The sequence below is a fragment of the Zingiber officinale genome, chromosome 8B, assembly GCF_018446385.1.
Source record: "Zingiber officinale cultivar Zhangliang chromosome 8B, Zo_v1.1, whole genome shotgun sequence".
Taxonomy (NCBI): domain Eukaryota; kingdom Viridiplantae; phylum Streptophyta; class Magnoliopsida; order Zingiberales; family Zingiberaceae; genus Zingiber; species Zingiber officinale.
Window position 1 is genome coordinate 111,708,606 of NC_056001.1, and position 16,747 is coordinate 111,725,352.

Consider the following 16,747-nt stretch of genomic DNA (forward strand, 5'->3'; position numbering starts at 1 on the left):
GACTCTATACTACAAGTGGTTCTAATGTCGCAAACATTTATTTATGTTCATTGTTTTCATCCATCCGTTTACCATTGCACCACGCTTGGGGCAACTCAACTCGCTCATAGACCAAGAAGCCGAGTCAAGCAGCCCTAAATGATTTATGCTGTGGGCCAACTCGAAAAACTTTCAAATATTATTTTACGGCTGAATAGTCTTTCTTCCCTAGTTAGGATAACGGACGGCCATTGCATTTTGAGTAGCGTATGGTCCCGGCCTCCTGTCCATTTATAGTTTCTTCGGAGACGGTGGGGAAAACACGACGCCGTGGCGACGCCTGCTTCTCGGCAGCAATTCCAGATGCCCCTCCGGCAATCGCCTCTTATTTCTCCCGCTGCCCTCGCCCAAAACCCTCGAAGCCCTAATCTTCTTCCCCTTATCCTTCTCTCCAGAGGACATGCTCCCCGCCGTTTGTCTCTCAGCGCCCGCCTCCCTCGCCTCCTGACTTCTCGCTGCTCGCTCAAGCGGACCGATGCAGTGGATGCGGAGGCGGAGTCGTTTGTGGCGGAGCTCAATGTGGCGGGAGGGGGAGCGGACAACCGCCAGAAAGAGGGATCGGAACCGGCTGGACTCAGTGTCGGGATCGGCGTGCCTGCTATTCTTGGAAAACTGAGATCGCATCGGATGAGCTTAGGGGATCAGGCCTTCTTCCTCTTGGCCTTCATTGCTTGCACGGTAATTCTTTATTTGCCTCAAGCACCACCAGGGTTCAACCGCTTTCTGATAGAGCTGTTACGATGAATTCATTTTTATTTATTTCTGCAGTCTGCTACTGTGTGATCGTCTTTGGGGTTGGAAACACTAGTAACATTAGAAGATAGAGTGTAATTATGTTTGGTGAGCATCCGTTGATATGTTATTATCAATCAAATAATCAAATGCCCATTTGGATTGGTACTTGGAATTATTAAATGTTTGCATCATGCATGTGAACTTAGATTGTTCATTTCTGGTAATGGGATTTATTTGGTTTATTTTTATGCTGAAAATTCTATTGGGGATGATGGCAAGATGTGGTATTGCAATAGTTTAGATTATTATTTTTGTTATGATAACTATCATGCAAATATCACTGTTTACTTCTGTTTGTTGTCATGCTTTTGCAAGATTTGTATATCACCATACCCAATTGTATGCTCATGTCAATGATAGTCATAACAATAGATTAGCATGGTTTCTTATGTCCTTCATGTGTTTCATCATCATCAATTGTGCTTGTTCTAACTATTTTTGGTGGGTTATTTGAATCTGATGCCCTTGTTGAGTTCTATGCAAGACTATATCACTAGTAATATTTAAATTATCAATTTTTTTAATTACATTTATTAGTGTATTCTTTGGTACTCCTTCTGCTTTAATAGATTCATATGTGCTCCATATGCTTGCTAAATTTCAATTTGATGGTATATGGTGATACTCCCTTGCTTATAGCAGATGGATAGTTATTGTCTCAAACTAGAATTCAGGAAACATGAAATAAAACTGATGTTATAATTTCTATTATAAATATGATAATATAATTTTTAAAGTTGACCTTCTATTCTACAAGTGCTTCTAGTTTACTTCTTTTAATGTGGGTTTCTGGGTGAGATGAACATTCTTATTGTGCTCATGTACAGCTATTCAACGAACTTTTTTTTTTTGGAAAGCTATATAACAAACCTATCTGCAGAGGTGTATGATACATAAACAAAGCCACAATTTCTGTCAGTTTACATTTCTTACTGCTTTTGTGTTTCATTTGCATGCTCAAATTTACTGATTGTGTCTCCTTTTGAATCCAGTATTGAATGACCTAATGAATTGTTAAATAGGCTAACTTAAAAACTGATATTATGCTGCTTTACTGATCATTGTATAATTCAGTTTTGTACTGAAGATTTTATTTAATTTTATTCTTTATCTTTTGGTGCAGACCTCGGTAGCATTTGCTAGCTTTGTAATTGCAGCCATCCCAACTCTTATTGTAAGTGTTTAAGTTACCCTGTCCAAGGTTGTTTAATATGAAACATAATGCATATTGTATGATATCTGGAGCCATGTTATTATGTCTTAGTAAACTTTTATCATGCCATTTCTTGTACGACCTTTCATCTTCAACTTGTGCTATTAGTGGGATTTAATAAGGGTTATCAAAGTTGCATTGGTGGCCCAACCAAGTATTAAAGAACTAGGCAGGTGGTATGCAAATTGTTAGAGTACAATCATCAAATGCGACTTACCATAGGAACTCATTTGATATTTACTAGTGACTATGGGGTCTATATAGAATGGGTGCAAGTGGTCCTTAGAGTTACAATCATCTCATTTGGAGATTACATATCTTGATATGTGTGGGTTGGAACTAAGGGTGACAAAAGTTGACATGACCCATTTACATGACACAACTTAGCCGGCAATTTTGCATGTTATAAACTAATTAAGCTACATTTGGCTGTGACATAAATATATAGATATTTAATTAATTATTTAGTAGTAATTTATATGCTATCAATTTACAATCTAATAAATAAATTATGAATATATAATATAATAACATATATGTTATAATATAGTATATTTTTAGTTTTTTGTATAATTAAAAATAATCGCTATGATGTTTATATTTAAAGTTAATTTGAGTTGTGAAACAACTTGTGTTATTCAACTCATTTATTACTTGTTTAATTATACGGGGCGTGTCACATGACCTATTTAACCTGTTTAATTAAATGAGTCATACACACTTTATAAACAAGTCATACTATTTATAAATGAGTTGTTTTGAGGTTATAGATTTTAATTAATATATTAAACAGGTTTGGTTTAAGTTGGGACTAAACGGTCACAAGTCAATGACACTCAACCAGTCTATAACCAAGCTAACGTGAATGACCACCTCTAGTTACACCCTTAGAAGATTTATATATACACTTGCTATTGCTATGTTGCTAGCCTTTTGGAGGTAGGCTCCTAGTAAGAGAAAAGTGAAGATTTTGAAAGATTCTTTTAGGCAGTAGGTGATCAACCAATTATACAACGATTAGGCAATAAAAATTAAAATAATATTAAAATAAAAATTGTTGTTAATATCAAAAAGGATTAAATCATATATTTAAGAAAGTGCATTAATCAATCAAAATAAATTTATAATCAGAAGTCATAATTAACAACGTTAAAAGACTTTGTTTAGATTGTATTGAAGAAAACATATAACACAACAAAATGTATGACATAATGATGTATATCCTATCAAACAATTTGTAATTATAATTCAAATTGGCACATTATAAGAAAACACTTCACATTAGTGTGGTGCAATAATATCAAAATATGAATAAGTTGTGGTATGTTACAATCATGGTTTTCAATTTCCTGCCATGCCCATCGGCATGGGCGGAATGTACTCTTTCGCTCATTGTACCGGCACCGCGAGGCCATCATGACCTTGCGAGATCGTGGAGGGTGTTGAACCCCTGCGGCCGCCTTCGCACGGGTGCATAGGGTGTTGTGAACACCGTGGGGGTGCGGAGGGTGCTATGACCCTGCGGCGGCCTCTGCACACCACCTCCACGGTGGCGGGGCACTCGTCACAGCAATAAAGATTTTTTATTTTGTATTTTTTTTAAATTTAATTAATTATTTTTAATTTTTAATTTTAAAGGTTTTAATTTTTATTTTTTAACAAGTATTTCCTGGACCCTATTAAATTTTACCTTCTTATTTTTTTCTCTTTTATCCATTAATTTTTTTCTTCCTTTTAATTTTTTCCTCTTTCATTCATTATTTTTTTCTCCATCAAAATAAATAAAGAGAAAAAAATACCTCTTAAGGTAAATAGAGGAAAAAATAAAATCTCTTAATCTCTTTAAAAATGACCATCCTTTTCCTTTCTTAGATAAAAAAAATTAAATATAATATAATTTCTAACTTTACTACTAATAAACTAAATTTTTCTATATATAAATTGAATTTAATTTTAAATTGATCAAAATATATCTAAATTAAATATAGTTTAAACATTGTTAATGAACTTCAATTAACCTATATCAATTTTTACTCAATAAGAATCAAATATTTCACAAGATAATATCAAAACTTAAACTCAACATTCAACATCTCAAATATAACTTAATAATGGCATCTATAATGATCAAATATTAATTAAAAATATTTTTAATTAATATATTTTATATTAAAAAAAGTATTGAAATTGTATCGGCATGATACGGTACCAAAATCATATAGTTCTAGTCATATACCGCAACTCCGGCACGGGTTGAAATTTTAAACCTAGGTTACAATCATATTTATAACCATGAAGTCTTTTCCTCTCTAAGAGGAGAAAAAAAAGAAGTTAAGTAAATGGTCGAAGCCACCTTACCCCCTAATGAAGCAAAAAGGTAATTTCGCTCATCGACAACGCCTCTTATCACCGACCCCACAGTGGGATGAAGGGACGTAAATCACGGTACTGAGCGGCCTCCTAGGTGGGAGAGCCCGTGGAATCCTTGTGGAAATCAATCCTTACCCAATGAAGCAACTCTGCTACCCGAGTACCAACTCGGCTATGCCCGTGGGAGCAGCTACCTTACCCCTTAAGCAGCATGCTTAGATTGCTTTTTAAAATAGCCACCTAAAGGGGGGCCTCTTATTCACTAAGCGAAGGAGCCCCCTTTTATTTCCACCTAAGTAACTACCTAGTTTGCATTTTAGAACCATCATTAATAAGTTTATTTAGGATACTGGATTTAGTCTCACATTAATATTTTAGGTTTAGGATTTATATATTGAGTCCTATATATAGATGCAATTATCTATTCAAGAGGAATACCATATTTTCCTTAAACATAAAACGATAAAGTTGGTCCCTTAACTATAGTGATGTTAGGCCTGAGCAGGCATATTAAAGTACATAGTAAAAAGGAGTGAGAAGTGAGAAGAGGATGAGGTCCTTATCACAAATCCCTCTAACCCCATATTACTAAGTGAGACATATTAAAGCATGCTTAAATATTAAGAGGTTTCACTTAAGTGTCTTGTCATTTTAGATTAGAATGAACTCCCTCTTGGGCTTTTAACAACCACGATCAATTTTCCAATTCTATGAAGAGCATGAGATAGTTCATTAGATAGACATTCCCTATTCCCCACAACCTAATGGAGGTGTTGAGATTAAAATAAATAAATAAACCACACATAGATATGGAACTCTTTTAGGAGGGAGAGAGAACAACTAAACAAAACTCACAACTTGAGATTTTTTGAGCAAGGGGAGAAGGGATTAATACATAGGGTTAAGAAGCGTTTCTTCTAAGGGATGAAAAAGCATAAAATTAAAGGAAGTCTCTTTCTAAAAATTTTAATTAATTAATTAATTAATGGACGTATGCACAATATTTATTGTTTCAACTGTTACAGGAAAATGTTGTTCAGTGTTTTTCCACGCCAATTCTGCTTTTCCAGTGTTTCCATTTGCTAGAAATGTTGTCTGGTGTTTTGGGTGCACACAACATCAAGTGCAAACACTGTGCATCACAGAAACTGAGACGCATTTTGAGTTGCTCTACATTCTGACATTTCCTGTTCTGATATGCTGTCATTCAACACCTCCATTGGCTGAACGAGATGTCTCATGTTATGAGTATTGGAGCAATCTAGGTGCCCTAGGTTTTGATGTTTGGGCAAAGGTTTAAGTTAGGTTTATTGTTGTATTTGATATGTATTGTGAGTGTACAGGATACAGGTATAATAAGGAAAGTCTAAGTGTGATCTTGGCAAAGGAGGAAAATCCAAGTGTGAATCTTGGCGGTGTAAGTCCAAGCATGTAGTATTGACAACGTAAGTCCAAGTGTGACTTGACAATGGATGAAGTCCTGGAGGTGCGACCTCTTGGCGGTGAAGACCTGACAACGATGACAAGGCTGATGGAAGCTGCAGAAGGCAAGAAGTGAAGGATGGGGAGGCATCCGAGAGGCATGAGGCTGGTGGAGGAGGCTAGAAGGCTAGGTCTAGGTTGTGCGAGCAAGGACGAGTGCATGAGAGATTATACTCAAGATAAAATCCTAGGTTTAGGGTTTACTGTAGCAGTTGACTAGTTACTGTAGCACTATAGCAGTTGACTGGTAGTCGACCGTTGGGGTGCAACGGTCGACTTCACTTAAAGGACTAGTCGACTGGTGTACACCAGTCGACTGATGGCGGGAAACACAACTTGTGTTTTCTCCCGAGCTCTATTTAAGAGAGTTCGGGGTGCTTGGCCATGGTTGACGAAATAAACTTGGTTAAAGTCTATTAGAAGTCTCCTAAGTGCTCCAAGCTTCTCTAGTTATCTAAGGGTGTTTGGATCAAGCTTGTGGTGAAGTTTCTCGACCGAGAAGGAGGTTTAAGCTAGCCGGAGTTTTCCGAGGAGTCATCCACCGACGGATCATGATTGTCCACCTTACGGACAGACTTGGAGTAGGAGCTTTATCTCCGAACTATGTAAACAAATGTGTCAGTGGGTTTGTCTTTCTATTTGTTAGTTGTTTTGTATTCCACTGTGTACTAACAATTGCAGGAAGTGAACGATTTGAGTGAGACGCTATTTACCCCTCTCTAGTGGACGTCAAGATCCCAACAATGAGCACAACAAGAATCACGTCCTTCAATGCAGCCGCTATCTCCTTGCAAAACGAGGCGATACATTTTCTACATAACTGTAGAAAATACATCTTAGCACATGTGAAATGCGGGAAATGGATGCAATGATTTACTATCTCGGTGCACTTTCAATGCATCATTTTGACTCCGTCAAAGATTAATTAATTAAGTTAGTTCTTTCAATGGTAACCTAATCTTAGGAAGTTTTCCTATATTCTCAAGCAATTTTTATCCTTTATAATCCCACAAGAATCAACATTTACGCATACTTGAGTTAGTATTCATGTGTTTGTGTCGATGAACCTCACTTGTGGATGGGCCATTGTTTTTGCCCGATTTAATTAACCCAAGACTTCATAACTCGAATAGTCTTGGATATTAATTTTTTATTCACTCAAGAAATTGATTTACGATGCTCTACTTATGAAATAGTCGCCCATGCCCCTATTGGATCAATTGGTTATGAAAAACCGATTTCAAATGTGCATAATAGAAATACTAGAACAATATAAAAATAAAATAATACGCTAACTCATATATTTAACGTGGTTTATACCCTAGATCCTACTCCACCCTTAGTAATCCATTCGGTGGATCATGTTTGGATTTCTTACTATGTAAAATAAGTCCTTTGAAAGAGGTAGATAAACCCTGTATTTTTGTACAAATATGAATATTTAAGCACAAAGAAGATATGACCACTTGTGAGTACTAGAATCCTTTAGAGTGAGTACAAAAGGTTGAATACTTGTTGTGAATAAGTTTTTATTTGAGGTCCCCTTGCCCCTTATTTATAGTAATAGGGGTGCATTTAAAGAGCGGATAAGACTACTCATTCGGTTAGCTTTAGGCCAATTGACTCAACTATCAAGCTGTTGATTGAAATCTTAATAAGAAAATCTTATTAGCCAACCACTAGTATTCAGGTGACTAAGTCTAGATTTAGTTGACTCAAATCATTTCCAATCAACTCAATTGCATTAGTCTATTGAGTTGGATAAGATCACAAGCTTATCCGTAACGATTTTTTCAATTTTAGTTTTTAGTTGACTCCATGAGGATCTAGTTGATTTGAACCATCTTTAGTTGATTGAGACCTATTCTAATCGACTTGACTAGTCGATATAGCGACTTTATCTTTCTAATGGTCTCATAAGTCAATGCAATTGACATTCCAATCGACTCAATTAAAACAGAGAGCAACTATTTGTTTGAGCACGAGATTCTAGTGTTGACTAGATAGTTGACTAAGTTGACCTGATCATCAATTTTGCTCGTCTTACACTTTGTATGCCCTCACATACCTCTGAGATCAAGCTCTTGCTTAGACTATGACCAAGAACTCGGGGATTAAGTCACACAATCTCTCTTTGCTTACCGTCTTCCGGTTGTCACAACAACTTTACATTGTCCAAGAATCCACCTTCCATCAGGTTTTCAACCCCTCGGATGCACCAAATCCACAACACACACACACACACACACACATGTCAATCCTTCAATATCACCTATGAAATCCATCGATTGCACTGCTGTCAAAGTTGTCAATCAGTTCTCTTCTCATTCTATTGTCCCTCGGATGTCTCATACCATTTTTCTCTAAACTCAATCAACCTCTTAGTCGAACTAATTTGGTTGACCAACACAACTTAACCATGTTGAGTCACAAGTTCCGCAAGCTCAAAATAACAGAACATCTTGGTTGAATATGACCACTTAGGGCATAATTGTACCAACCACCTAGACATGCTGCAGTCGAAATGCCACTCTTACTTGACTATTAGTTTGTGGAGTTTTGATTATACCCAAATAAGGTTATTAGAGGACCAATGTTTTAAATTATAGTAATTGGTTCTTTAGAACATAGTGAATTTACCATTGATGTTGCATGTTATGAAGTGATGCATATCTGTTCCTTCTTCTGTAGGCAATGAAGCGAGTTGCAATATCTCTTACAAGACTAGCAGATACTGCACAAGAGGAGCTTCCTAGTACCATGGCTGCAATAAGACTGTCAGGCATGGAGATCAGTGATCTTACTTTGGAATTGAGTGATTTAAGGTACATACTTGTACTTACGGTTCCAAGCATGAGACATGTTGATATCAATATTTCTTGTTTTCAACAAATGGCTTCCATGCATTGTCTCATGACTTTTGATTTTAGTTCCAAGTATTCCTAGAAACACAACCAACTAAAAGTGCATCTATTGCTGATAATAGAACCAAGGCACATCTTTTCCAGACACATTTGCTAGAAATGTTTAGTGGATTTCTGCTTTTGGCACATATATTGTAAGGATTGATTAAAATTGAATGTGTAAGAGATAGAGAGAAATATAGCTTTGGTCTTCCATCAACGGAGGGATAAAATTCACGTAGTTGAGTCCAAACAGTTGGGCACAAACGCTACTTGATGCTGAAGACGATGTGGTCTTACTTGTATACTGGGTTGTTACCTAAATTTCAGGTGCAAATAAAAAAAATTCAAAGAGGTTTTTCTGGCCATGGCACTCTTAAGCAATGCAACACATTGTCATATTTTTCTGAGTACTGCAAATACATTTTGTTTCTTTTCTAAGCCAGTTCATCTAAATGCATTACCAGACACTGCAATAACCAAATGTACTTTGCAGGTTTAGAGATTGATACAGTTAGAAATAATTGATAGGAATCAAATGAATGAATGATGATCAGTACTCTTATGCATGGTTTGAGGTTCTGATCTGACTAGGATTGGCTTGTTATCCTACCAAATGGTATGTACTGGTTGGTGTATCATCCTATTTCTTTCGACCAATACTGGGTAGTACTTTCATCACATTTACCTGTTGTGATTGGTACTAAAATCCTTCCCTTTATACGTTAGCCTCACATTAGAGTTCATAAATATTAGTGACCTTGCCCCAAGATAATTGCTAATCGAGAAACCTTTGGATAAATGTATTACAACTTGAACTTGTTTTTTCATAATTTTTCTAGATATGTTTGGATAATTTTGGTAAAATCTTTGGTCCTATTGCACAAGGTCTTTGGACGAATTCCAACCTATGCATGATTAGGGTTTATCCCTTTCTACTAAAAAGTGTTCATGTTTGTTCTTTGTATTCCAACTGTCAACCTTGATTTTAGAGCTGTCAACCTATGACGGGGTGGGTCTTTCCATGGCGGGCCAACCATTTGGTGGGGTTGGAAAATCTCCAACCCAATCCAAGGTAGGTTGTGGGTTAGGTGGGTCAACCCGCGGGCCCATCAAAATTTAAAAAAAAAATCAAAAAAGTTTTATATCTTCAACGTTTTACTTCGGAAAGGTTTCATCAATCAAATGTATCTAGAAACAGATATTTTAAATGTAAATACACAAATAAATACACATGTTTGATGAAAAGTACTGTTTTTATTTTAAAATTATAACAAAGAAAGATAACACATTGACATAAAATTTGGCTTATATTTATTTCTCAACCTGCGGGTCAACCCAAGGCCATTGCGAGCCTTTACAAGTTGGCCCGCCACGGGCTTGGATTGATAAAATTCTAACTCAACCCGCTTAAATTGTTTGGCGGGGCAACCCAACCCGACAAATCCAACCTAAATTGATGGCTCTACTTGATTTAGCAGAAAATCACATAATCTAGTGTCTAAAGAGGAAATCTTTCAGTTATCTTTTGTTATCAATATAAACCATAAAATGACAGACCATATAAAAATTTAAATTTTTGTTGGAGAATATAAATTTTTAAAAATTGAACAAACGTTAAATGGTATAGAAAACGGAAAAGTGATTGAACCAGATGATATTCTAATAAAAGTATGAAAGTGCCTAGGGAAGCATATTGAATGAATTATCAAGTTATTTAATCTGATATCGAAAACAAGGAAAAAACTTGATCAATGAAGGATAAATACTTTAATCCCTTGTGTAAACATTAAGAAAACGTATAAAATTGTGTGACTTAAGAGACATTAGGCTAATCATCTATATCACGAAGTTTTAAAAAAAAGTGATAGAAAAAAGATTAAGGAAAGAGATACCAAGATGACTGAAAATCAATTTACATTTATATCTTAAAGGTTGACGATAGAAACTATACATGTTTTTAGACAATTAATTAAAAAGTATCGAGAAAAGAAACAAGACTTGTTGGAGATTGGTGGTCGACTAGAAGGGGGTTGAATAGCTTGGTTATCCCAAATCGATCTTCTTTCTACAATGTTAGTTGCACAAGCGGAAATGAAACTAAACTAATAAGAAAACAAAGAATGAACACAAACTCTAACACGCTTAACGTGGTTCGGAGATTATTTTCTCTTACTCCATGGCTTGTCTTTGAGATGGACGATCCCTCAATCCGTCGATGGATTAGTCCCCGGCAATCTCCGGCTAAAGGTTACTCCTTTTCGATGGAGTGAAACTTCTCACAAATCTCTCTTCCTCTTTACAAGATGGAAACTTAGATTAGGAGGAAGAGAATTGGCTTAGAGCTTGAGGGAATGACTTAGGAGTATTCTAGCAAGAATCAGTAACCTCCTTCATCCCTCAAAGCTCCTTTAAATAGAGTGGAAAGAGTTTAATCACAAGAAAACTCATTTCTTGCACCAGTCTACTAACCCATGCACCTGTCGATTGGTGTAGCCGCTGGACACAACCAACGATACTTTGCAGAATCCGGGATTTTGCCAACGGTTGTCAACTACTTTCTACCAGTTGAGTGGTGTCACTAAGTCGACTGGTCTTCACAACCGTCGGGCACAGAACCATTCTGTGCTCTCGTGAATTTGGACCACTCGACTGGCCTTAGTACCAGTTGATTGATCCCTTACATTTACTCACACTCATCCTTTCCGGAGTCGCTCTTGAAGCCCTCTTCCTCGGTCTTCGTCCCTCAAATGCAATTGAGCCCGTGACTCCTCTCCGTGTCATCTTTCACGTTGCCTTGAAGTTTGCTTCCCTTGGCCCACTCCTTTGCTCCTTATCCGGTGGTCTCTCAGATGCACCATCCTTCACCGATCTCAAGGATCTGAGTTTTTGATGAGATTTTGCTCATGTGTTTCACTAAGTCCTGCTTGACTCAAACTCATATTAAAACAATATGAAAGACTAACTTAAACTCTTTGACATACACATTAAAACCATATCGTACCTGATCAAACTTAGGTTGATTGCACTCACAAGACTTACACATGATATTGATTGACCTAGAAAAATCTATAATAGTTCTAAGGAAAATTATGTGGAGAATTCTAAAAAAGAAAAGTGTGCAGCATATGTTGAGACAGTTAAGGATATGTATAAAGATGTAATGATAAGAGTGAAAACTCTAGGCGTTGTAAGCTTTAAGTTCATATCTTTTTACACTAGTTGTGGATGAACTCATTTGACATATGGTGCATGTTGTTTGTAGACTACAGTATTTTAGTCGATGAGACTCATGAAAAAGTAAATGTTAAGCTTAAATCTTGGCTGGAGATATTGGAAGTTAAAAGTTGTAGGCTTAGTAGAGTTAAGACAGAATATACAAAATTTAAGTTTAGTAGTAGTAATAGTAGATGTAGCAAGACAATTGTTAAGATAGAAGACAACGAGTTATCTATTACTAAAAGTTTTAATTTAGAATCTTTTTTTTTCAAAAGGATGGAGGAGTTAATAGAGATGTTAAATATAGGATACAAGTAGGATGGAGGACATGAGGTGTTCTTTGTCATTTTGTAAGGTATTTCTAAAAACTTGAGGAGAAGTTCTACAAAATAACGATACACGTTATGTTATATGAAGTTGAATGTTGGACTATAAAGCGAGCATGAGAGTCACAGAGATGAGAATGTTAAGATGGATATACGGAGATACGGAGATACGAGAATAAACATAAGAGACACATTTAAAATAATATGGATATGTACTTAAACGACCAATAAATGTCCTAGTTAGGTGATACTAGACTGTAACAAATATACAAATTAATCGAGGAAGAGAAAGACCAAAATTTTTTTTGTTAGCACAAAATAAAATTCATTTAATTATAGATGATGATATAATAGAGGATCGAGCCCAATTGTATAGGAGAAGGATAAAAGTTTTATTGTTGTTATTGGTTTACAGTCATATTATATTATTCATTTATTATGTACATGAATAATCATAATAATATTATGCAAATTGTGAAATGATCATAATAATATTATTTATTAGAAGTTAATATGCATGAGAAATTCTAAATTTATTTACAATTCATCATAAAAAATATTAAATTTTTTGGAATCTTACAATTCTTGTTCCTATGGTACCATTTGATCCCATGAACCTTTCATTGTTTCTGAAACAAAAGCAAACAAAAGACATGACCTATATATTGTTTGGGAAATTAACTGACAATACTTGTACGGAGATAGTTTTTATATGCATGGTCAAACTTACATTACATCACTGCGATTTGTCACTGACCTTACAAGATAGTTTACTCCTGTTATCAAGTATGGAGTCTAGTGTATAAATGTGGGCTGGATCCTTAATGATCAGATCATTTAACTACCAGGTCATTTGAACAGTAGATCAGTTTGACTGTCTACCAAATCATATCCGTGTAAGCACTAGGTTTGATGAAAATTGGGTCTCTTTGAGAGAGACATATAGACTAGCTCAGCTTTGTATGTTCAAAACCAGGCAAAAATTAAAAGAGCGTTCCTTTTATTAGAATTGTCAAAAGGACATTTCTTTTTCATTTATTATCAAAACAGTATCTCACCTTAGCCCATTTTTATTTTCTAAAACACCTTTGTTTTAGACATTGTTGTAGCAATTACAGGATCATAACTATTACATAGTTGTAGCAACTAGGATCTCGTGGTTGCTACATAATTAAAGCAACTACGATTTCGTAACTGTTATAATATGATATTGACCGGTGATGAAATGTCTATATTATAACAGCTATGAAAAAAGGCGCCCTTTTGATGATTCCAATAAAAAAGGGTGCCCTTTTGATTTTTGCCCTTCAAACTCCACTCCAACATTGAGAAAGACCATTTTCCCTTTTCACATCCTTATTGTGTCAGAAAATAATATTGATCATCTGTTCACGTCATTGTGCCAGTCCCAATATTTCTGATGCAATTGTATATGAACTTCTCTGGTTGTGTGGTAGCTCCTGTTGGTTAAAAGAATTTTGATTATGCCATTTGCATTCAATTGTTAATTTTCCAAGTCCAATAAATGGACAGATACAAATTCTACTGTTGCTGTTCTCTTAACATGTATGTTAGCCACTTATTATACTGCCAAGTTTTCTAGACATACACTTTATGACTAATCGCTTTCTTTGTGATCCATGTTACATCAGTATACGACAAACACCTAGAATAAAACAATTAAATTAAATTATCACCGGCGTGGGGGAATGATAGAGGAAGATTCTAATCGACTCCATTATACAATTCAAATTTTAAGAGTTGGGGTTTCTTCATCTTGATGGCAACGATCATGATATTTCTTTAGGACAAAGACTAAAGTTGGTGCTTTTACGGTCATTGACCACCTTACATGTTTCTAATTGACTAGCCAAGAAATAGCCGATGGCATCAACAAATCTTCACAAGCTGTCCAAGCTGCAGAAGCTGGAATCCGACAGATTGGTTCTATAGCTAAGCAACAGACAGTTTGTAAGTTTCTTCCAAATTGCTGATTCATATACTCGGTTGAGCTTGTCTTATCATCGCTGACAGTTGGAATTTCATTCCTATTTGGAAACAGCCTTGATACAAGAAAGAGCAAATTTACCAGACATTTCTTTGAAACCCATGGTAGCAGGTGCTGCAAAGAAAACTTCTCATGTCGTCGGCCAGGCAAAGAAAACTTTGATGAGCATTATATCTGGAGGGGAGAATAACTCAGAGGGTGAAAATGAAGATTTGTCTGATAAGGCGGAAATGTGACCTATTTTTGGAGGATGGAGAGGATACAATCTATTGGACGCTAGTAATAACACGGTATGATCGAAAATGGAAAATTTTGAATTTGCTACATTGGCTGAAAGTTTTGTACCAAGTTGTGTACTTGATAAACAAGATTTCAAATTAAGCAATGTAAACAAGTTAGGTTTGTTAGTATATAAATGCAAGATGTATGCATATAAGGCTTGCTGGCTTAGATTCCCTTGTATGGTCATGATTTCCTTTAGGGATGTAAACGAGTTAAGCCGAATCAAACTTTATAGTGTTTAAGTTTATTTGATAAGGTAATCGAGCTAAGTCAAGTCGATCTTAAAAAGAATCAAGCTATTGAAATGATTGTTCAAGTTTTGTTTGAGCTTGATTTGGTTAGTTGTTATTGAACTTTCAGTTCAAGTTTGTTTGATTGCGTAAAAATTTTATAATTTTAAGCTTGTTTGATTAATTATTAAACTTGATAATTTTGTTTGTTCATTTAAATTTTTTTTTTAATTGTTCATCGTTTTATCGATGAACATTGTTCACAAATTTTATTTGTGAACATTATTCATAAATATTAACGAGCTGAACACATGTGTTCAAACTTGTTTATTTAGTTTAATAAGCTGTTTAAATTTATTTATTTAATTATTTTTATGTGAATTAAGTGAATATAACAAACTCTTATTAAGTTGAATATCAAGTTTATTTATGAATGTTTAGTTTATTTACTATCTTAATTTCCTTTTATTATTATTATTATTATTATTATTATTGAAAGAAAAATAAGGTGGTAGAAAAGTAAGGTAGCGTTTGATTTAGGAGTTTGGGAATGAGGGAATGGATTCATTATCAAACCTTGTGTTTGGTTGATGGGAATGGAATCAAGATTTTAAAATGAAATCCAAAAACTTGGGTATGGATGAAACTCACCCCCTCCTTTGGGTTTTGATGAAATAGGAATGTGAATTAAATTTTGGACAAAAATATCTTTAATCTATTTGTTAAATTTTTTTTTCATTTCACACACTCTCTCCTTGTTCTCTCTCATAGTATTTTTTCTCTCCTTATTCTATCATTATACTTTCTCTCTCAACGTATTTTCTCTCTCTTCATTCTTTCTCATCACACATTCTCTACCATTTTCTCTCTATATTCTCTCCCATCACACACTCTCTCTCCTTATTTTCTCTCTCTTCACTCTCTTCCATCATACTTTCTCTCCCATTATGCATTCTTTTCTCATTTTTTCATCATATTTTCTCTCTCTGGCGGGGGCGAGCGTATTCGTCTTTTGCTACCATTCTCTTCTCATTTTCTCTCATCACACTTTCTCTCTCTTCATTCTCTCCCATCACATTCTCTCTCCTCATTTTTTCTAATCACACTTTCTCTCTCAGCATAGTTTCTCTCTCATCATGCTTTCTCTCTCCTCAATCTCTCATTTTCTCTCATCACATTTTCTCTCTCATCATACTTTCTCTCTCCTCATACTTTCTTTCTCTTCATTTTTTTCCATCACTCTTTCTCTCTCAACACATTTTCTCTATCATCATACTTTTTCTCTTCTCAATCTCTCCTATCATGCACTTTCTTCTCATTTTCTCTCATCATACTTTCCCTCTCTTCATTTTTTTCTATCACACTTTCTCTCTCATCATTCTCTCTCATCATATATTTTTCTTACATTCAACTTTCCCTCCCATCTAATTTTTCTCTCTTATTTTTCTTTAAGGGTAAAAAAGAAAATTAGGTTCATTCCGATTAAAAATATTCAACTAACCAAATATTATTTTTAAAAATGATACCCAAGTTTATATCTATTTTCGTTTCATAATATTATGATATTCATTTTCATTCCGATTCCTATGAGAGAATCAAACTTAGGTATCACCTACCGCATGACAACACAAGCAAGATAGACTCTAGTTGAGAAGATCATGAGCCAAAATAGCTACATCTGGGGTAGGTGCTTTTCATTGATGGAAAAACAATTCTTTTGTTATTGTTTTAATAATACAATTTAAGTAGGGTGTTATTCAACGTTTCTAGCACAAGGTGTGCTAGATGGACTTGGAGCTCAAGGATAGAGTAGCTCGGATCAAGCATGTCCTGTAAGTCCGATCAAAGAAATACTCGGATGATTGGAGGATACGTAAGCC

The 16,747-nt window shown here is 35.3% G+C and overlaps 1 protein-coding gene across 1 annotated transcript; it reads left to right on the plus strand.

Annotated features, from left to right (window-relative positions):
* Window positions 1-200: 200 nt before the first annotated feature.
* Window positions 201-14,805, plus strand: LOC122016910. Its single transcript, XM_042574346.1, has 5 exons — window positions 201-717; window positions 1,958-2,008; window positions 8,591-8,724; window positions 14,218-14,318; window positions 14,410-14,805. Exons 1-5 carry the CDS (start codon window positions 343-345, stop codon window positions 14,589-14,591), a joined length of 843 nt encoding a protein of 280 aa, XP_042430280.1. The 5' UTR covers window positions 201-342; the 3' UTR covers window positions 14,592-14,805.
* The last annotated feature ends 1,942 nt before the right edge of the window (window positions 14,806-16,747 follow it).

Excerpts from the sequence above, each read along its gene's own strand:
- LOC122016910 (XM_042574346.1), top strand. The coding sequence starts at position 343 with ATGCCCCTCCGGCAATCGCCTCTTATTTCTCCCGCTGCCCTCGCCCAA. Across the intron at positions 8,725-14,217 it reads TTGGAATTGAGTGATTTAAG|CCAAGAAATAGCCGATGGCA; the intron begins GTACATACTTGT and ends CTAATTGACTAG. Across the intron at positions 14,319-14,409 it reads AGCTAAGCAACAGACAGTTT|CCTTGATACAAGAAAGAGCA; the intron begins GTAAGTTTCTTC and ends ATTTGGAAACAG.